The sequence below is a fragment of the Cottoperca gobio genome, chromosome 11 (assembly GCF_900634415.1).
Source record: "Cottoperca gobio chromosome 11, fCotGob3.1, whole genome shotgun sequence".
Lineage (NCBI taxonomy): Eukaryota > Metazoa > Chordata > Actinopteri > Perciformes > Bovichtidae > Cottoperca > Cottoperca gobio.
The window spans coordinates 15,834,065-15,857,345 of NC_041365.1; the positions used below are offsets into that span (position 1 = coordinate 15,834,065).

Genomic DNA, 23,281 nt, shown 5'->3' on the forward strand with positions numbered 1-23,281 from the left:
GGCTCCGGCAACAAGGCTCAAATCCAGTAAAAGGTGTGATTCTTTCTTTTTCGGACCCACAAGGACCACAACACCAGACATAAACAACAATACATACCCATGCTGACTATCTTGACCTTTTTATTGCAGAAATGTAGCAGACATCTCAGGTCACAGAAGTGTTTGACTTCTCCCAGCATGGGGAGACTCTGCCTCAGTTTACCCATGAGACCACAGGTGTCACACTTGGCAACCTGCGAGAAAGATGTAAATGTGTCGTCAGTACAGAGCACCTCATCGCTACTTTGGAATAATCATTTTAACAGCTTCAGCTTTTAGGCTTGCTTAATGCAGATCGGCTGCAACTAATAATTATTTTAAATGTTAGTTCATCTGCTCATCACAAGTTTCAGTGTGATAAAATATATCATACAAGTGTCATTTTAAAGCATGATTTACACAATCTCATTTTAACTCTACATTACCTACCCTGTGCTAAAACATGAAAAGTGCAAAAACGTATATACAGAAAGGACAAACATTTTAAACTCGAATACTAAATTGTCTACAATGAGCAGGTCATTTGTGCACCGAGTGAACTTCCACCTCAACTTACACAACAGTGGAGCATATTGTAGCTTGAGCTGCAGTCTTCAGAGCAGAACTCCTTGTCAGTGCCTTCATACTTTGCTGTCACCACCGTCTTAGAGATGGAGAAGCAGTAAGCACACAAGCGACAGTGTTCGCCCCACTTCTTTCCCAGATCGTGTTGAAAAACCATCTTGCAGCCTGGCAGGAGAGAAAGGAGGCTCAGAGATTCACAGGTTTTTTATCCTGAATTTCAGTACTGTTGTTGTTCTATATCCGAATATTACAGGTGAACAGCACAAACTAGGCTACACAGTCCTGCATTAGAAACTTGCACGTGTCTTTCTCACCGTCGCTGCAGAAGTAGCAGTCTTTGCCGTCGACCTTGTTGACGTGTCTGATGATCCTTTCTACCTTACAGTATTCACACTTGCCCATGATGTTGTTGACAATCTTAAACTCTTGAGAACAAGCCATGCTACACACAAAATTAATTTTGCCCTGCACACACACAAAGACACAGAAGTTATTACAGTGAGAGGTTTACAGCTGGTAGTTCAACATTGTCATAATATCATAATCAATAGACACAACATGACCTATAATAGAGTGGTGCAGGGATGACGTATTTTTGTAAGCAGACCCGCAATTTATCATTGCACTGGTTCTCTCGACAAGAAGCCAATGGGCTTTTCCCTTTTGGATTATTGCAGGAAATAAACTCTGTGGCAAACAAATGTTTATGATACTTACACGTTTTGTTCAGCATCTATTCAAAAAACCCATCGACTCCGAGACGAGGGAGCCTGAAGTGCTAAGATGCTAACTCTTTTCTGGATTCAGGACTCGCTCCTGCACCACTCTATAAGATCCTCGGGTTCAACTAGCTTTTTGTTTGAGCTGCTTATTCCATCTTGAAAAAACAGACCCCACACACCTTTTTCTGGATGACTTTTGGTGTAGTTTTAATGATGCGCCGACAATGGGCGCATGGCAGTTTCTCTGGTGGTTTGAGGAAGTCACATGGGTCAGCGGCTCCTGTTGAGGTGGTGGCAGCATTCATGTCTTTCTGGGACATCTGTGGCACAAAAATATACAAAGGTCAATAATTTTTCTTATACAGTATTTATTTATTTGTAAAATGGTAAACTCCAGTTGAATGCAAGGAGCTCTTGAAGTCAAACTGTCAACTATTGAAAAAGGGAAGCCAACTACTAATACTACATCGTTGGCTCGGTGTAAGTCTGCCTGAATGAAGTAAGCCCAAAGGCTTCCCTTTTTTAATGCATCATGTCATGGTCATTTCCTGCAACAGAGGAGCGATGCCGTGTTTGGCAATTGTTACTAAAACAGAAGTTTTTATTTATTGGGATCTGCAGATTCGTACATGATCAGAGCATTGGTGAGTTTCTACAGTGTCAGGACTCTGTATGTGGGATAGACTCAGAATTAACTACTGTGCATGTTACTCTACTTGACACACTGGGACCTTTCACATTAACATGGGACAGCCCAAAAGGGCATTCCTTTAGCAGAGAATAGTACAGAACATCTCCACCCAAACTATCAGAAGTGTTCTGGTGTATCCAGCCTTTCACATTCTTAATCCCTCAGAGTTGTCACTCCAGGAGGAAAAGGCACAGACTTTAAAACTAACACACTGGTTAGAATTGAGAGTTATGAACATTGTAAAAGCTGTAGGTTGTATTACCTTAAAACACATGGCACAGGTTAGAGTGCAAAAGTTTCTGATGGAGGCATCTGCCATGGCGAGGTGACAGGCTGGTAATGTAGTCTTCCCACAGTGGTCACAATTCAATGGAGTACCTGTGGAGAAGAAAAGGTTTCATGATACAAACTTGGCCAAGCAGAAGAAGCTAACGCTAATAATACAAGTACTAATATCACATCATGTATAACGTCAGCAAGGCTCTGAGGTTCCATGGGAGGAGACTACACACTCGGGACGAAAGCCAAAAAATCGAAACAAAAACACGGATTACATCATAGTGATATATCACGTTCAAACCTTTCACTCCGAGACCGACACAGATGTTCACGTTCAGTGCATTAGGCCAAGAAAGTACGTTTTGCACAGTGATCGATTCATTGTTGTTTTACTGTAATAAACGCAAAGTGTACAATAACAAGGGAGGCACCAACTAAGCATGTTATTGTAACAAGTTTAAATGCTGAGCTTCAATGCACTGGTTTTCATCATTCATGACAGGATGGAGTCTGTGTGTTTTTAATATATGATACATAACCTTTAATACAAGGCTTAATGGACAAGTTATCAAACCTCCGAGGCTTGGTGTTATCTCGAGGAAAGACGGTGAGCTCATAGGTGACAGTATGAACACAATTATGACACTGACGTTCGAGGAAATCTATTGATTGCATTAGCAAAAAATCATTATTAATTGGTTGGCTTGTTGTTATCTGCATCCGAAATTTGCAGAAATCGAACCAGCTGCGAAAAAAACAAAAACAAAACAACCCTGCACTTATATATATAAATATATATTAAAATATGAAAGTTGTGGATTCGGTGTGGATCGGCTCTTAGAGAAAAGACCTTAATCCTGTTTACCCACATTTACATTTGGACAACTCCACTGCATTAAACTTTTAGCTCCCTTGACATCTGAAGTTGTTTAAGGGGACTTAATGGCACATTACCAAAAATGCCACAATAACCTGTTCATTGAGAGTTAGAATGGTATTGAAGACAGAGAGACAAAGAGACATGAAAGTCCAGTACCTGCTGCACTGACAGCCTGGATCTTGGATGCCATCACACAACTGCTGGTGCAGAAGAGCTCCACCAGGTCCTCGCTGTTTTTGTTTTCTAACATATCGGACATTAAATGGGAGGAGCGGCACATGGTGCACAGCTGCGGCATTTTGATTTTCTGCAAAGTAGAAAAATACAGAACAGAAACCATATTCAGTCAATTCACCGACTCAGTGTAAGTCAGAGCATTTTAAATGTAGGGAACCTGGGTACCCTCATTAGGAGCAAAGATTTTGCCCGTTTTTTAGACCTTTAAAAAAAGGACCAGTGTGTAGGATTTAAGGAAATGTATCGGCAGAAACTGGATATAATATTCATAACTTTAATTTTATAGTCACGGAGTCCGCCATGTTTCTACAGTAGCCCGGAACAGACAAACCAAACTCTGGCTCTAGAGAGGGCCTTTCGCGTTTCTACGTCACTTAAGGCAACGTAGGATCTCTACACGCTTGGCAGGGAGGGAGAGCAGAGGGGTATTCAGTTGGTTGCAATCTGCAACCTCACCGCTAGATGCCACTAAATCCTACACACACATTTTATTTACCGGTAATCCCATTCTACATCACAGCCTTAGCCGGTTTCATTCCCATACAAATACACACGGCCCTAAACTAGACACTGCTACCAGGTGGTTCTGCAGCTTTATAAAAGAAAAGGTCCAAAATGTACAGATCTTTTCAGAAATTGTTACAAAAGTTTTTAGATTTTGTTACCCGTTTGAATTGGGCGAGACACTCTGCATTGCAGAGTTTTATGCTGTCGTCGTCCATCTTGAGCATGAGCGATGTGTCGCAGCGGGTGTGACAGTTCTCACAGATGGACAAGTTGATCATGTTGCAGAAGCGGAGAAAACAGGGATTGCTGCAGACCTTGTGGACAACATCCTGGTGAATGATCTCATGTTTGCTCTGCAGGGGGATAAACAAACAAAAGTGTGGCAACCACAATTCATACTTATTTCAATGTATATAAACCTGGAGAACAAAGAGCAGTTAAAATGTTTATATGTGAGATGAAGATTTTTAGTTTGGTTAAAAAGGATGATCTATGTTCCCTATTATCAGAACGTGGCCATTACCACAACAATGCAGTTATTCTAAAGGACACACAGTTTATAATTAGTTAGTAAGATAATTCTTATGGTAGGTAGTGTTTTTCAATATTATACACCGGCACAATCTTTTTTGAAAAAGGAAAACTTGGATATTCTCAGTTTAAAGTGGCATATCAAAAGATATTTCACGATAGTTTACGAAACATTGAATATTCTCTTAAAAAATATAATGTGAGATTTTTTGTCAAGGAACCACATCGCTTCTCTTTGCAACATCGTATTATTACAATAAAGAATCATATTTGATCAACAACTTGATCTTTTAGAAAGTGGTCCCTCGTCTCTTACGATGCAGTATCTGCTGCACATGCTGCATTGTGACTGAGACCCGACCGGCACCAGGGGAACTTTGGTCAACGTGATTTTTTTGTAGTTGAAGGAGGACAGGCAGGCCTGGCTGCAGAAATCCTTCATTGTTCCCTCATCATCCACCGGAGCCTGGAGGACGTCCTGAGGCTGCGTTATCCCCCTGAGAGTACGAGGAAGGAAGAGATCAGTTCAAAGTCTGCAATATTTGACACAAGAAATGTGTAAATACAGCTGAGATGAGTTTAGCGGAAGGATATTTCAAATTAATTCCTAGACATTTGTCAGAGGAACAGCAGAAATGTTGAGATAAAGTCAAACTACTGTATGACTCACTGAAGACAGAAGTGGCAGGTATTCTTGACTGGTTTCATTTGGTAACATTTCAAAAGGCAGGGAGTGGAGCAGAAGATGTCAGCGTAGCCTTTCCTCTGGTAAACAGTCTCTCTGTCCATCAGGACATGTTTGCAGTTGGAGCAAGACGCAGTCAAATCCATGTGGGCGAGAGCGAGCGCTGTAGATGTGGTCGAAGACGAGTCTCCCGTCAAGGAGAAAACTGAATCGATCTTCAAGTCCCCCTGTCAGAGACGGAACAGAAAGACAATGATGGACTAGCTGTCAGTAACCTGCTGGACATTTAGATTTATTTCTAAAAGTCCACTATTGCTTTGGCTGTTTTCCTCACCATTATTAGTGACATCTTCTGCAATATTATTCATGTCACCAATAGAAAAATCAATCATTGTTTCAGGATGAACAGGATCCATGTTCAGGATATTATCCTTGAACTATCATTTCAAACATTAATGATGAGAAAGACCCGTTTCACACGCAGCGCAACGTAACTGATCTGTCCCTCTGAAGTGTGGTGGACTGTAACTTACGCTGCACTGCATCTCCGAGGGAAAGATTTGACTTTTTTCATCCTCTACATTACTTTGCAGATTTCTCATAATTTTCATAGAAAACAGTGTCAACGTCTAAAACATGATGTATTGTTCTATAAAAAAACGACTCCTTATCAAGTGATTATAGTTTCAGTTTTATTTTTCATAAACAATTGAAGGATGACCACTGCTTCACCGGCTTAATCTATGCTAAGGTGGTAGAAGAAGAGGAGATATCTGCGAAAGCATCAAATAAAGTGAAACAAGGCATAGATCTAACAGGCCTTGATCTCAGTTTACATAATGCAACAGTGGACAGGCAGGAAAAAAAAACAACTCACATAAAAATCTAATCTGCCGGTGTAATAGTAAGAATATTTCAACCTGTTTCAATGTCAATAAATTAGTTTTTTTCTAAAATCAGCGTTATGTGCTGCAAAATAAGTTTTTCAGCACAGAATTACAGACCGGCTTCTAAAGTATGAGGTTTTGCAGAATAAACTTCACTTCATCAGCTCCACCTCAAACAATGCTGCTGACATATTAATGCATCACTTATAATAACCCTATAATATAGATCACAGTCTGAAAGGGGCCATTTGGCATTATTTTTACTTTTTAACTTTTGCTGGACTTAATGACCAATAATCTGCCTTATGGTGATGTATACATAAAATATGCTTGCTTGTACAAAAGAAAAAGAAGAAGTATTTAATGTCTCATGAAGCGTTTGACGTGTCCTACCTTAGCCACATCATCTCCTGCCTTAGGCTCATCCTTGATGTGTTCTGTAGAAATGGAGGATGGGAAATTCCGGATGTACTCCTCATCAACGGGCTCTTTTTTTATCTTGATGAAGAGTGACGAGAGAGACGGATTAGCTGTGTAACATTTACAACAGGAAGTCTGTGTGGAGAGTTGTGATGATGTTGTTGATTGCTGGTGCGAGTGCTGTCCGCGGACCACTAGCGGTCGCTCACGGACCACTCTTTGAGAAAGAGTGGCGTAGATAAATCACCCTAAATACTACACACTGGCCCTTTTATTGATACATTTAATTAAATGAGAGCGTATCTGTTCCGTGAGACGTGCGAGTGACAGGCGTCAAAAACGCTTCTAAAAGTGCTTTCAGTGGGGAATGGCCGTAAGAGGTTTATTTCTAATAAAAAACATTATTTTGCACTATCCTACTACTAACTAGGTTATGAAGCTGCCATCCAATTGTGAGACAATAAAACCTCAAGGTCTGCGTAGGTCCACAATCCCGAACCCTGCGTCCACGGCTTCCTGCTCTCTGTACTACACCCAACCCCACATCCAAAACCCAAAGCAGAGTCCAAGGGGACCGTAGAGAGGGACCATAGAGAGGGACCGTAGAGAGGGACCGTAGAGAGGGACCGTGGAGAGGGACCGTGGAGAGGGACCGTAGAGAGGGACCGTAGAGAGGGACCGTGGAGAGGGACCGTAGAGAGGGACCGTGGAGAGGGACCGTAGAGAGGGACCGTGGAGAGGGACCGTAGAGAGGGACCGTAGAGAGGGACCGTAGAGAGGGACCGTGGAGAGGGACCGTAGAGAGGGACCGTGGAGAGGGACCGTGGAGAGGGACCGTGGAGAGGGACCGTGGAGAGGGACCGTAGAGAGGGACCGTGGAGAGGGACCGTGGAGAGGGACCGTGGAGAGGGACCGTGGAGAGGGACCGTGGAGAGGGACCGTAGAGAGGGACCGTAGAGAGGGACCTCGAGGCCAGAGGAAGTGGGTTACACACATAATACTCACAAAGTCCAAATTTGATAGCGATGGCTTCACTTCTTTAATGTCATTCTCTTCAGTTGACGGGCTGTTCCTTCCTATGAACGTTAAAAATGGGTCAAAAGTTAATGGATTTAAACACGTGATTGACTAGAGAGATATTTTTCATTGCTGGAGACACTAGAAACACATTAGATGGGATTAGAAGTGTGTATATCACAATGAGCTCTAACTCAGGGAACATAAGGAAACATTTTTGCCATTAGTGTTATTATTTAGCAAAGTAATCTACCAAATGCAACCTATTCTTTGTCTTATGTTTGTAAACTGCAGTCAAAGCGATATACCAGTACTGAAGATAACAATGATATTTAAACCTCCCTACACTCAAATTTTGAGTACATTTCGTTTGCCAAAAAAGGTAAAGATTTAACTGACAGCCTTTTTATTAATTTTTTGTTATCGTGAATACTTTTGGACACGATAATCGTGTTGGGAAAATCTGATATTGTGACAGCCCTTGTTCAAAAGTACGAAAGCGATGCAAATAAAAACGGTGGAGGGAGAGAAAGTGGGAAGAGATACAGTTTTATAAGAAGTAAGAAAACCAGTGCAGTACCTGACACGATGGAAGACTGAGCCTTGTGTACCATCATACATCTGTTGCTACAGAAGAAGTCCAAACTGCCCTCATTGTTTATATTTTCAACCATGTCTGACAACTGATGGGGCGTCTGGCACATGGGGCACAGCTGAGGTGTCTCAATTTTCTGTAAAGACATTTAAGAAACCAGGCAGATATAAAATGTGAGGCACCGTGCAGGATCAGATGTAAAGGGTTTACGTTTGCCTTCATGTCTCAGTACGTTGCGTTTACATATCCAAACTTTCTTTATACATTTAAAACCAAGCACATATTTTATGACTGCATTTAGTTTGTTTTTTTAATACATTTTAATCACCTGGTGACCTGATGTGTAAATAAACAAACTGCTGTAAACTAAATAGGGCTACCACTATAGAGAACCAAAACCAAAAAAAAGATGATCGAAAAAGAAAAATATATATAAATAATTCAAACGATGAAGTACAATAGCTTTATATTTAACCCTGAACCAATACTACAATTTCATTTATTTTATACTTATCTTTCACAGTCTCATTTTATTTTTCAGCTCATTTTTCTGAGCTCATATTTAAAAAATATATTTTAATTTCCCAATCATTCAACACAATTCAAACTAAATGCAAAATGTAAGGAAATAAGTTTGATAATTGAGCAATCGCCTCAAGCTGCCTGTACACAAATACACTGCTTGGTGTATTTATAGCTTAGTAATATGCATGTGTGGAAGTTGTAGATATGCCAACATCAGTTCCTAAATATTTATAGTGTCCTGGTCAAATGAAGTGATCGCGATTTTGACATTTGATTTTCGCACCTCTTTGAACTTGACCAGGCATTCTTCACTGCAGATGGTTTTACTGCCGTCCTCTGCCTTCACCATGAACCGTTTGTTGAGGCTGACGGAGCCGCAGACGTCACAAGTGGACACCGGCAAGTTGTTGATTCTGTGGTAGTTGAGGAAGCAGGCGTCGCCACAAAATCTATAGTTCCCGCCATCCAGGGTCATCTTGAATTTGCACTGAGGACGACAAAGGAGCATGAGGGTTGATTGTTTTTTTTTGTGATTCAGATTATTTAAAAGGATAAGGCTGGTGATATTCTATATATTTAAGATATCCCATGAAAAGAATCGAATGAATTGCTCCTACTAACAAGTCTAGCCCAGAAGACAAGAAGGCATTGTTGGCGTTTGTCTTCTCGTGGGACGTGTTGACAGTAAGAAATATATAGAGCAGCCTTTTCAGCACAACTTGTCCTATAAATATCATATCACATTAACGTTGGTGTGCACAATCCCCAGTGTAATATAATAAAAGCGTTGCCGTAACTAAAAGTCAAACAAAAACTAACTTTTCCTTACATTGCTAAATTTGGCGCACATCCTGCACTCAAACCTCGGTCCTGTCAGAGGTGCAGCTTTGGATGCCGCCGCGATCCTCTTGGAGTTGACAGAAGTGAGGCAGGTGTCGCTGCACAATTCCTTCATAGTTCCCAAATCATCCACCGGAGCCAAGATCATGTTGTGAGGCCGCATTATCACCCTGAGGGAGAGAGATCAGGAAGGGCTTCAGTCAGGAAGGTTTTACATTGGCGGCTTTGTTGTGACACAGAATAGATCTTTGTCCTCAGCAACTCAAGTCTCCTGAATTTAAGTTGTTTGCTCTGCTTTACCTGTACAACACTAAATGTCTACTAAATCTGTCAGGTGTTGTCAACACAACCAGCCAGGTGATCACAATATTTGTTTCAACAAAACCTAAAGCAAATTCTCACAACCGAGAAGCTGGAACAAGGAAATGTTCTTCCTTGATAAAAGACCTAAACGATTAATCAACTGTCAAAATAGTTGCAGATTATATTTCCTGTTTATCTTCTTAAAACATGTGAATATAATTGTTTTAATTGTGGATGGATTCTTTCTTTAATACTAATGCAAACATACAGACATGGAAAAGCACAAAATAAATATCCTGGACTTACTGGAAGCAATTGTAGCACTTTTTGGTGACTAGTTTGATGTGTGGATGCCTTTCAAAGAGGCAGTCGGCTGAGCAAAAAACCTCCTTTGAACCCTTTGGCTGGTAAAGCGTCTCTCCTTTCTGCAGTGTCTTTTCACAATTGCAACAGGCAGTGCATGACATTGCAATGATGAGTGCCGTTGTGGCTTCCGACTCAGCTGCAGATGCATCGTTTTCGCTCACAGTGGAGTTTGTGCTGGTGTGTACCTGTGGGACGGTGCACGGTGATGTAGTGATTAGAATGTAATGCTACTAAACTAGGCTTGAATCAGACAAACTGTTGTCCAGTGAATACGCAGAAGAAAGCTTCATTTAAAAACACGATGACAAAGACAACAAGTAACAATACTGTCTATTTACGTCGCTCTTATGTATGAACTTACACCTTCATATTTTTACCGTCACTTCATAAAATTCATTTATTGTATGAAATATACTCACATCGTTCAGTATTTGTTCCGATAGCTTGTCACTATTAGTCTTCTTCAACCCACCTGAGCTTTTCTTTCCTGAAGAGAGAAATCAGAAACATGTGATTAGATTTACTGCACATAGGGCGCCCCCGTAGCGTGGGCGACCCATGTACAAAGGCTGAGTCCACTGAACCACAGAGGTCCGTGGTTCGAGTCCGACCCGTGGCCATTTGCTGTATGTCGTCCCCCTTCTCTCTACCCCTATCACAATCAATATCATTAAAAGCCCAAAAATATAACTTAAAAATGCAGCACTTTCTTTAGCCTGAATACCCACGGAAGAGGAGAGAGGGGGGTGAAAGAGAATAATGGGGATTTAAGAAAGAAAGAACATTTGACAAACTTATTCTCTAGTACCTTGACGCTTGAGTACAATTGCGGCCCGTAGATTGTATGACTTCACACAGGTGCGGGTACAGAAGAGCTCCACCACGTTCTCGTTGCTTTTGTAATCAAACATGTCGGACGTCAGTCGAGAAGCGTGGCACATGGTGCATTGGTGGGGCTTCTGAATTTTCTGCAGAATAAACATTTTTTATTAAGTAGAATATCAGGAATGTGGCAGAATGAGCAAAACTTTCATTCAGTGAGAAAGTGTTGTATTGTCCAATCAAAGGAAAGCTTAATGGGAGCAGATCCCTGCAGCCAGCTTCCAACATCTGGTGGAAAACCTTCCCAGACGACTGGAGGCCTGATATACGTAGCAGACGTCCATGGATTTAGAACGAGATGTAATCAATTACATACGAGTGCTAAGTTAGTTTAGGTGTCCACATTCAATCCATATTGTGCAAATTACCCATTTATTTTATTTATCATCTCACAATGATGGACTTTTTAAGTACTGTGTCATTTTATGTATTGTATTTATTGTTCTGTGGTTGTTTCTCGTCGACCTGCCCAGGGACAACTGATCGTAGCTAACTCTGGAGCAATTACTTCCAATTGTGTGCCGTCGCTGCAAAAATAAACACCTTGCTTTACCCTTTACCCTCCATTTGGAGGTTCTAATATACTTTAAGGCTGGGGATGGTGTTTTGCTGATTTTTTAACTTGTCCTGCAAACATACAGTGTTAATAATTATTAACATACTCTTTTTCTGCCAAGACGATTAGTCAATTGTCAATCCTGATGATCTAATAACCATTTCAGTCATATATCAGGCAACAATGTCAAACGTTCTCTGGTGACTGCTTCTCAAACAAGAGGATTTGCTGCTTTGCTTTGTTTTCTATTAATGTTTGCATTAATGTATTCATTTTATTTATTTGGGCTTGTGATCACAGTTTTCTGTCATCAGATTGATTGACAGATTTATCTGTATGAATATGCTTGTTGGTTGCAGCCCTGTCCCTTTTAAGTCTGCATGTAATGAGGACGAGCCAGTGATATTTAAAGTTTTTGTTTACAGCTTTACCTTGCCGTCAGAGAGCTCTTTCCGGCAGGGAACTGAAGTCATCATCAATTAAACAGTTTTTTTAGGTGGCTAAAATAAATTTCAGCAGTACATTTCTTAGCTTCTGTGGCAGTAATCCTGTCTGTTTCTTAAGACTAAATATGATTAAATGTACAAAATATCCGTTTGACAGATTAGGCTCATTATAATAATGAGCCTACCCTTTCTATACCTCTAACCATCAAAGCATCTGTGCTGTATGAGTGCACACAGCACATGGATTAAGACTGTGTGTCTAAACATTTTAATAATATGAGTCTTTTCTAGTAAACCATGATTTGCTCTGTGTTTGGACACTATATGAGGATTTTGATGTTGCATTGTCCAAGCTGCAACTGTTTTCTGTCTTTGACAATTTAAGTGACCATAAGTTATATATTTCCTAACCTCTTTAAACTGTTCCAGACATGTCTGACTGCAGATGGTTTTGGTCCCTTCCTCCACCTGCAGCTTCAGCGGTTTGTTGCGCGAGGTGCAGCTGCAGTTCTCACAGACGGCCTTGCTGTCCCTGAGGAAATCTTCCAAGCAGGAGTCGCTGCAGAACGTGTAGACAGCCTTGTTCAGGGTCAACTCGCATGTGGTCTGAGAAAGATAACGATGCAGGAGCAGTGAGTACGGCTAAGAGTTTATATTTACAATGAACAAATAGATTAGTTGGTTGCTTACAGGGCAGGATTCTTTGCACATGCTGCAGAGCTGCTGTGGTGTTTGGTTGGACACAGTGTTGGACTTAAAAGAAACAAGGCATGCCGGACTGCAGAAGTCCTTCATGGTTCCTTTAATGTCCACTGCAGCCATGATGAGGTCCAAAGGCTGCGATATCAACCTGACAGAACATGTTAAAAATGTTACTACTACAACATTACTTACCACTTTAAGATGAAGGGATGTTTTCACAGACTCACTTTAGGCAGTAGTGACACGTCTTGGTGACTGGTTTGTTGATAGGAAACAATTCGAAAAGGCAGTTTTTGGAGCAGAAGATGTCTGTGAATCCCTTCTTCTGGTAAGCTGTATGGCCCTTCATCATGATCTTCTTGCAGTGGGAGCAGTTCATTTGTGTCGCCTGACATGCGAGAGAAAAGACAAAGAACCTTGATTATTACCAGCCGGGAAAGCAACTGTGGATTTCTTTCACCTTGTGAGTCTGTGTGCGAGTCATCGCTTCATCATATGTGCTCCTGGAGACGCCTCCTGTAACAAGGACTACCACAGAAGCCGATCCGAGTACTTTGCCAGGTGTTTATATTTCTGTAGATAGCATCACAACCGTACAAGATGCAGTCACGGAATTTAACAGATTTGTATTTTAGATCAAAATGAAGGTCGAGTTTGAAGATGGGCGTGGCCAGAGCAAGGGGGCAAAGGGACCATGGCCCCCACCCTCTTTTTGCCTCTGGCCAGATTTAGCATCGTGGCTGGTGCGATGCCATTGCAAGATGGTCTTCACTTTGCTTTACCTTACCTGTTGGCTAAGCTTTATATACACACACATGCAAATTAAGCAAAATTATACCAAGAAACATGGCATTCAAAATAGAACTGCATTAAGTTAAGTTTAACAAAATAGTAAAGTATCTGTGAATAAGATTTAACCTTCACTCTATAAATTATGTGTGTGTGGGGGGGGGGAGGGTTTCCCCAATTTTTGTACATTTATATTTGAAAGTGTACACTCCTGCACTTACAAAGCTATGACTAAGTCTTAATAACAACTATTCTTTATATATTAATTATTGTGACAACTATGAAACTGCAGATAAATCTTCCTCTGCCCATAGTACAGAGGACATGATGCAACTTTTACCTGCTCATACCAGCTCTGAATGAAGCTTCAAGGAACGTTTGCTTATCCATTCAAATTGTAGATGGCCTGTACTCAGCTCAGATGGTTTAATCTTAAAAATGACCTAATGGTGATGTTAATGGTGGTTATTGGAATGGTTTTCCTACATTTATTTGACTAATACTTACAGAAATATAAAACGTATATCATTTAAACTCAAGAGAAGTGTGTTCCCCTACCTTTGTATAGCTTGGGTCGCCTTTGACGTCTGTGGATGTAGAGGATGTTTGACACGGGTTGTTGTCCTCATGGATGGACGGAGCTTTCACTTGCGAGTTGACAAAGTTACACTCAGATGGTAACTGGGAAATGTGGACTGAAACCTGAAACTTCTCCTAGGACACAAAAAGAACAACGAAAAACCACATTGTCATTCGGGAAAACTGATGCTGTGATTACACTTTGTTCAAATAGAATAAAGCATTGTTGAGACTTCTTATATTCTTGTCATTCATAATTTCTCGCTGCCGAAGCTAAAGTAAAAGAAAATACTTGGTATCTGTTTTTAATGAGAAGAAATGGAAAGAAATTGGATACTCACAATGTCCAGTTTTGGGATTATTATCTTCAATTCTTTCATTCCAGCGAGTGCAGCTAAAAATCTGTTCTTCTTTTCTATAAATAATGAAAACAGATGTGGGGGTCAACCCATGTTTTTCTATACAGTTCACATGCTGTACTATTGTGTGCCATGCACTTCCATACAGACATTCATGGTCCCCAGAGGATGAACTTTGGTGATTCCCCTTTTAGTTATTAGTGAAATATCTTAACGACTATTTTATGGATTGCCATGAAATGTCCTTCCGTGTTCAAAGGCCTCAAGAAAGAAAAATTGTAATGGCTTTAGTGATCCCCAACTTTTTCTCTAGTGCCAGTAGCAGGTCAATGTTTAAACGTAGTCACTGAAATAGTTTGACATCTTCCAGATGGATTGGCAGCACATTTTGTACAGACATTCATGGTTCTCAGATGATGTGTTCTACCTAATGCCTTTGGGGATTTCTTGAGCAGACGTGTCAAACTCAAGGCCCGCGGGTCACCTCCGGCCCATGGTACAATTATATCCGGCCCGCGATAATATGAATATTATCCAATATGTCTATCTTGTTCAATAAATGTTGACTCTGTTTGGCCCTCGACGTAGTCCCAGTTTTTAGTTTTGGCCCTCTCTCTGATTAAGTTTGACACCCCTGCTCTAGAGCCACCCGTTTTATTTTACCTGTATTTAAGAAGTCAGAGGAACTCTTGCTATCCACATCCACATTGCTCATTGTATCGATGTCCATGGTCTCTTCAAGGTCTGCAACAGTGGTGACCTTGTTAAGTGAGCGGTCGTTCTTCTTAGTGCTGTCATTGTCCTGCTGTGTCACATGTGGTATCAAAGGCGTTGTGTCACCAACTTCATCATCTTCCTCATTTCTGACAATGTCCTCATCGGTGTCAAAGTCGACATTCATGTCGTCATCACCATCACTGAAAGAAATGTTTGTGGCGTCCTCATTGCTTGTTTTCTCAGGTGTGTTGCTCACAGGCATCTTCTCTGTGTTCACCTCATCATTCGGCTCAGAGGACTCATTTTCACTCTCGTACCTCTTTCTCCGACCTCGGCTACATTTCCTCGAGAAAGGAACTCTGCGAGGTTTTTTGGTTCCTGAAAAAGAGCCTTTTGTGAATGGAAAACCTAGAGGAGATACAGAAGATACATGTGAGAAGATTATCAACACTTTTCCTGTACACTATTTACTTTCACCTTTCTTTTACTTAAACAAATCGTGTGACGAACGCTTCCGTCAGGAAGAATAACTAAATCTAATCTTAAATAGTATTTCATCAAAACCCTTTGAGGACAGAAGAAGCTATATGTGAAAATGTAAGCAGTTGAATATGCATAGCACGTGGAGCCTTACAGCATTGGTAACACTTGGAACTTGGAAAAATGTTGTACATCTGAATTATTTTTTGTCAAATAGATTCAACTTTTATTTTATTTTTATAGCATAACTGTTTGATACTAATGAAAACACCATATTGCAGTAAAAAACAAACAAGGTCACAGTGAGTAAAATGTAACACGAGGAAAAGATGCCCTTAAACTGCTTGGGGTTCAGAGGGTTGAATCCATAAAGACATGTTTTAAATCTGCGTCACTGTTCACTAGGGGAGGATGACTGTGGAGGGTGGCCCGGCATGTCTTCAGACCTCCTGAAGAAGCACATGGCTGTGAGTTGAACATGGCAAAAAAATTTATGTACTCATTTGATAAAAAAAATGTGATCAACATGATCAAATGTTAATGTCGTTGTTTGAAGGTGAATCTTTCTCACTGCTGTGGGTAATAGAATTAAATAGATTTTTAAGAGTCAATGAAACAACATTTCTGAGACCAAGTCACCGGACTCCGATATTATCCTGTCTCGCAGCTCAAACCTGCAGCTGGCCATGGAGGGGGGAACTGTTATAATGCTTATTAACAGCCACTGAAAATATCTGCATGGAAAACTTTTCTGAAAGAACGTATCATACAGATCAATTGATAGTGGGATAGTTTGTGTCTACTACATACCACTCAGCAGAAGAGAACTTTCTGATTCATTGTCCTCCTCAGCATCAATGCTTTTGGGGTTGTCCTGATCCACATCCATCACCAATTCATCTTCAAAGGAAAACCAGATATCTATTGTAGTACCAATAAGACTATGTGATATGGTTTAATCAATAGAAAGACATTAATCCAAAAACTTTCATTTTAAATAGTTGTTTCATCATTTCACTGAAAGCCATTTAAAGGCTTTCGTCTCCTAAAACATACTTGTATTGGCAGGTTAGACTTTCTGTAAAAAGGCACCCTGTGGAGCTTTTTACTCGCACATGCACGTACACTTGCCAATGGTTCCTCACTGACAGGTGGCGCTAATGTACCAAGAAAGACAGTGATGTGCCAGCGAGAGGCAGATAAGACCACTAGCAAGTGAACATGGATGTAAACAAGGCAGATTTCAACATATAATACAGTGTGTGTTGCATTTTCTGAGAAACACTCAATGCAAACATAACTATTGTTTATAAAAAAGAAACTATTAAAAAAGACTCCACATCAACACCTTTGAGTACAGAACTGGACACATACCTGGAATCTCAATTTCCTCGAGAGATTTCCCTTCAAATCTTTCAAGAGATCCATTCTCCATTGCTGATAGTAGCTCTGAGATCTTTACAATGTCAACAGCTGCCTCTGGCGTCTGATAATACTCTCTGTTGGTCTGAATGTCACGGCCCAACAGTTTGGCTAGCTGATCAAGCTCGTCATTCGTGAGGCTGACAATCTGGAAAACTGTTGCAATGAGTTTATGAAAAAACACAAACCGGAAGTTCGCCGTGTTCTTTACACCACTACGAGCTACGAAAGTGGTGACGCACCGGTGTCCCCGGTGGAAGCCTGTACGGCTTGCATCAGATCTTGCAAATAAGAAGGGATTGTTTACATGTACACCACATGCTTCTCTCTTGTACACAAGCAGTGTTAATGCTGTGAGCACTTTAGGGGTCAATGTAACAGCAACCTTTTGGCCCCTTTTGCTCATAACGTTGATCTTCACAGTGTGCTTGGACATAATTTGTTCAAACTGTGACTGGCCAACAGCAGCGCCTTCATGGAGCTCGGTCTCGTCCCGTTCCTTGAATGACTTGAGCGTCACTTTTGAAACTTCAGCCATATTTTTGTTTAAGACTGACATTTGTGCAACTGTCACTGTAAGAAGCGCAGTGTAAACCGGAGAGCTTTGGTACATTGTTAGACTTTTTACTGCAGAAGCTGCGGTCTTCTCCATGCACCGATAGAAAAGCTGCACGTCATGTATGAACGGTATGGTTGTCGTGTTGTTTACTTTTGTTTTTTTTAAAGTGACAAAGCCCCATTCTTTGTCACACAAGTGCATGAATGTCTTTGCATCCTGGATCGTCTCTCTATCAGCATCATCTGTCCAAGCTCTGGCAAAGTTAATGTCACCAATTCTCTTCAGCGACTTTCCCAAATTCTTCATAAGACTTGGTGTATCACAGGACTTTGTCTCTTCATTGAAGCCACTGAGCTTTCTCACAGCTTCAACAACTTTGCTGAAGTTTTGGGGTTTGATAGCTTCTTTAAAGCTACAAATCGACTTTGTCTTTAATGTTAGCAGGAGTCGTCCCATTTGCCTCAGCCTCAGTTTGACATAATCCAATTGTTTTGTTTTCCTTTTCTTCTTAGAGTAGAAACTCTGTGCCAGCTGCAGTATAAAGGAATCATTCCAGACTTCAGATGAAATCTTATCATTCTTCAGTGTGTTTAACATCTTCCTCACATCTGATGAGACGTGTTGGGTGCTTGTTGACTCTGCAGCAGCAACCACAGTTAACATTCTATTTTTTCTACGTGGTTGAGGTTCTGAGAACTTCTTTGCAGAACAATTTTGCACATGTCGCCACATGATCTTACGAATGTACATGTTTTTACAATACAGACAGGATGCAAATGTTTGAGCAGTGGTGGGCACTTTTGGTTTTCTTTTCACTTTCAGTTCTCCAGGGCGAGTCTTTAAAACCTCTTGATTATGTTTGTTATTTCCTCTGCTTCGTAACTTTTCCAGTAGCACTTTTCGTTCATTAGAGTGTAGGCGTAGTCTAAACACTTTAGCTATGTCAGGCTCTTCCTTTCTATGGGTAAAAAGGTGGCGAGTAATTTTAGTCTGAGCTTTCCCGCAAACGTAACAATAATTTCTGTTGGGCTCTTCATCAGAGGTGAAATCATCAGTGCTGTAATCAGTCTCATCCTCCTGCTCTGACTCTGGGAAATTCTGACCCTGCTGGCTGTTGTTGCTGGAAGAAGGCACATAGTCTTCATCACAGCAGGATGCTGCAGAAGTGGAGGGTCCATCTGAGTCCTCAGCCTGCAATTATAAACAAGTAATTTTACACACTTTAAGTAATCTGGTACTTCCCAAGTATGCCAAACATATTCTAACTGTCAACATTTTCCAATTCTTTGAAAGCATCCATATACGTACTACCGTCGGCCCACATCTACCAGGTGTTTAATAAGGGAAATACATTCAACACTTACATCCTCTGATGAAGACGCAGCAGCATTTAGATCCGTTTGTGATGTACTCTGTTCTTCACCGGATGCCTGTAAATATTAAGAAGACGGAAAAATCATAAAGAAATATGAAAAAGTATTGCAAGTTATCAAACTGCATTTATACGCCATGCACTGGCAGAAGGTCTCTAGTTTTATCCTATAAGACATTTGTGTAATATTGTCATAATTAGCTAATTAATTCTTGCGCTATGGCCAAATCGTGTTTTGTAGGACCGCAGTTACCTTGACCTTCAAAATTCTAATCAGTTATATATATACACACACACACACACACACACACACACACACACACACACACACACACACACACACACACACACACACATATATATATACATATACATACAGTGTATATGATACACACACAATCAAACCTACCTTTGAGCGCCACGGGTAAGATGAGTCCCCATAGTTGTAAGTTATCTCCTCTCCTGGAGATATTTCCGTCACTGCAAACAGGCACATGTGGGGTTTTCCCTCACAGACAATTGTCCTTATTTCACAGTTGGGACTTATGTGATTGTCATTCACGAGTCTCCCGAGGGTCCCATCCTCTTTTGAGGCATCAATGCTAGAAACAAAAATAATCGTAATGAGACTCGCAAAATATCTGTTTTATCACTCTGACTGGGATTGATGGGGGTGACAGATTGTTAGATAACTGGCAATACTATTATTCAAGACATGGAGGATTTATTCTCTCACACACACACACACACACACACACACACACAACACACACACAACACACACACAACACACAACACACAACACACAACACACAACACACACACTAAACTCACCGCCAGTTTGTTCCATTCCATGAGAAGTCAAACAAATAATTGTTCAAAGTTTGACCAGACCTTTCTGTCCTGGTTACTTTGCGAGAGAAGATGTTTCCCCGATACTCAACAACGAATGTGGATGGTTCAATGGATTCATGAGTAAACACACACCTCCCTATAAAAGCAAGAATAAAAAAAACTCTCGATGTTACATCCAATTATTGACCAACCATCCCATTGATAGCTCTTGTGCACAGCTCTTGATCTTGTGCACAGCTCTTGATCTTGTGCACAGCTCTTGATCTTGTGCACAGGTCTCTCTTTAAAAAGATATCAAAGAAATCCAGATCTCAATGAGAATACCTGTTTAACTAAAGGTTTTAAAAAATGAAAGAAACAAACCTTTAAAGTGGTCAATAAACCTTTCATCCAGGAAGAGTTTATCTCTGCAAGTCTTTATGTGCTCCAGGGCATCTTGCTCAGCTGTCAGTTGCCCATCTTGTTGTTCCACATCATCTGGAAAGGTTATCCAAAAATATTAAATATTTAAGCACCACAAGACTAACATTGGTGAACAACTCTAGTCAAGTCAGTTTTGCTTCCACTAGAAGGTCATTATGGTTGTAACTTAAACGGCAATGTATTGCATTTTATTGCCTCATCATGATTCTAATGGATTATTTGATGTTATTTGATTTGAGTAATTAATATCATAATATGTAGTCATATTAAAATGTGCCAAAAGGGAATCCGTTAAGAGACAGTGTAGCAATGTGCATGATCAACATTATCAAGCGTCATCTATGCAAAGTTCTATATAAAAGTATGAATGTTACAGTTAAATGTTAATTAAATACCCCTCTGCTGAAGGATCACATCTGATTCCTCTTTGTCCTCTTCAGCAGCATCACTTTCAGGGTCATTCTGCTCCAATTCATCTGAATAAAAAGCCAGATACAATATGTGTTAATGTGTAGTTTAAGAATGTATTTGTTTTTACAAAACAAGCTCTGGCAGGTCAGACATGTGTCACACTGGACTCCTACCCTCAATCTCAATTTCATCCAGAGAGTTTCCTTTGAATCTTCCAAGAGAACCCTTTTCCATTGCCAGAAGAAGTTTGGCTATTTTTGCAAGTTCCACAGCTGCCTCTGGCAGCCGATAATAGTCCCTGTCAGATCGGATGTCATGGCCCAACAGTTTAGCGAGGTGCTCAAGCTCGTCGCTCTCCAGGTTGAGAATCTGGAAGACTCGTGCAAGATGTTTGTGACGATGCACTGACATGAGATGCTCTGGGTTCTTTGCACCACACAGACTTGAAAAAGCCCTGACACAGCTCTTTCCTTGGTAGTGGCTTGTAGGAGAAGAATTAGGCTTTGCAAACAAGAAAGGATTGTCTTTGTGTATGTCACATGATTTTCTCTTGCTCACAAGCACAGTTATTGCACTAACAAGTTCAGAGGTCAACAAGACAGCAACGTTTTGGCTAGATCTGCTCAGAGTATTCATCCTGATGAAGTGCTTGGACAACACTTGGGCAGAGTCGTCCCTCTCCTGGAATGTCTTCAGTGTCATTTTTGAAATCTCAGGTGCACATTCGCTTAAGACTGATGCTTGTGCAAGTGTCACTCTACAAAGAGCATTGTAGACCTGAGGGCTTTCATACTTCTCCATGCTTTCAATGGCAGAAGCTGATGTTGTTTCTAGGTAGCTGTAGAACATCTGCACATCACGTGTGAATGGTATGGGAGACGTGTTTAGTTTTCGTCCACTCAACAAAGCGAGGGCTGTTTGGGGGACTAGTTCAGACCATTCTTTTTCACACAGTTTCATGAAAGTCTTTGTGTCTCTCATCATCTGCTCATTGCCATCAACTCTCGTGAGGACAGAGGTGCATATTGTTTTCAGTAAATGTCCTAATTTCAAAGCAAGACTTGGTGTGTTATAGCTCTGCATCTTTACATCGAAACCAGTGATGTCCTTGACAACCTCAACAACTTTGTAAAAGTTTTTGGGTTTGATAGCATCTTCAAAGCTAAATATCGACTTTTCATGCAGTGCCAACAAAAGTCTTCCCATTTCTCGCAGCTTCTGTCTGATGTAATCGTCTTTTCTTAGATTATTTTGATACTTCTTGGACAGATACTCTGCCAGTTGTATTAGAAGGAAATCATTTACAATTATAAATGCAATCTCATCTGGTCTCATAGTTGTGAGCATCTTCCACACATCAGATGGAAGTGCTTTGGAGAATGGTGACTCTGCAAGAACAATCTCACTTAAGACTTTTGTCCTGCCGCCTGTTGCAGAGATTGACGTTGTCCTAGAAGGACATCTGGCCATGTGCCTCCACAACTCCGTACGTAAAAACATGCCTTTGCAATGAAGACAGTGCACATGTGTTGTAGGACTGACCAACAAGGTGGTCGGTCGTCTTTTCAGTTTTAACTCTCCACAGTTTTTCTTCAACACCTCTTGATTATGTTGGTAATTTCCCCTGTTACGTAATTCTTCAAATAACCTTTTTCGATCCTTTGAGGTTATGGGTAATGCCAAAGCTTCAGCAATATCAGGCTCTTCATCAGCATGCTTTAGGAGATGACGAGAAATTTTAGTATAGCCTTTACTGCAAACATAACAATAATTTTTAATGGTGCAAGAAGGGTACTTGGAGTTTGGCATAGCTTTGCTGGGTCCGTAGTCTCCATCCCAGCAGAGTTCATAAGTCTTGAATGAAGCCTCGTCTTCCTGCTGTGTGCATGAAGCAACGTTTGGTTGTAGCGTAAAGGCCCCCATCATCTCTTGAGAAGAGTCTAGATCTGCAAAAGGTGACTTGTCCATAAAATCCAGCTGACTGTTCAGGTTGGTCAAATCGTCATTGCCACGACTTGGTCCACTATCAGGTAGTTTGTTGTCATCATCATCAGGGCAGGAATTTTCAAAGATGGAAGCTGACGAGTCTTCAAGCTGGAAATAGAGTACAAGAACTTTTATAGATACAGTACATAACGTAAATTGCAAAAACATGCAAGCTACTGTTATGCTACTAGAAACAGCACACAGCCCACAGAGAGCCAATGTAGACAGTCTTTTACGTACCCTTTCATTCCTTGGTGTTGATGAAGTAGCACAAAAGTCTGAGTATGAAGTACTCGAGCCATCATAGGACGTCTGTAAATGTCAAATGCGACAGAAAGGTACAGAAATTAGACACATGGATTTTTTCTGCATAGGAATACTGCAAATCTGATTCACTTTGTGCACGTTCATTAAAATATACTCTGTGTTGGCGAGACGTGTGGAGGTCCAAAGTGTTTGACATTTAATAAATAATAGGGCTGTACCGAATGTCATTTCTTTATATTCGAAGCTTCGATTGAGGTTTTTTTAAATGTGTCATCATATTTTATGATGTCATTACCCGACAAAATGTTTTTAAAATCCTCAACCAAAATCCTCAATTTGAATAAAGGGATTCTTTTTGATTAAATGAATTAGTCTTTCTTTTTTTTAT

General features: G+C 40.7%; 1 protein-coding gene across 1 annotated transcript in view; it reads right to left on the reverse strand.

Annotated features, from left to right (window-relative positions):
• Nucleotides 1-23,281, reverse strand: part of LOC115015426 (uncharacterized) — a 33,227-nt gene that overhangs the window by 6,977 nt on the left and 2,969 nt on the right. The window contains 32 exon segments of the mRNA XM_029442726.1: nt 98-233; nt 596-768; nt 918-1,068; nt 1,505-1,645; nt 2,279-2,394; nt 3,332-3,482; nt 4,078-4,272; nt 4,767-4,947; nt 5,121-5,362; nt 6,416-6,520; nt 7,448-7,518; nt 8,040-8,190; nt 8,863-9,066; nt 9,409-9,589; nt 10,029-10,273; nt 10,508-10,575; nt 10,897-11,056; nt 12,384-12,578; nt 12,663-12,822; nt 12,902-13,062; nt 14,022-14,177; nt 14,384-14,457; nt 15,065-15,526; nt 16,409-16,498; nt 16,973-18,770; nt 18,944-19,009; nt 19,361-19,553; nt 19,786-19,942; nt 20,170-20,283; nt 20,625-20,705; nt 20,814-22,734; nt 22,867-22,938. Coding sequence (XP_029298586.1) covers nt 98-233; nt 596-768; nt 918-1,068; nt 1,505-1,645; nt 2,279-2,394; nt 3,332-3,482; nt 4,078-4,272; nt 4,767-4,947; nt 5,121-5,362; nt 6,416-6,520; nt 7,448-7,518; nt 8,040-8,190; nt 8,863-9,066; nt 9,409-9,589; nt 10,029-10,273; nt 10,508-10,575; nt 10,897-11,056; nt 12,384-12,578; nt 12,663-12,822; nt 12,902-13,062; nt 14,022-14,177; nt 14,384-14,457; nt 15,065-15,526; nt 16,409-16,498; nt 16,973-18,770; nt 18,944-19,009; nt 19,361-19,553; nt 19,786-19,942; nt 20,170-20,283; nt 20,625-20,705; nt 20,814-22,734; nt 22,867-22,938 — 8,371 coding nt within the window.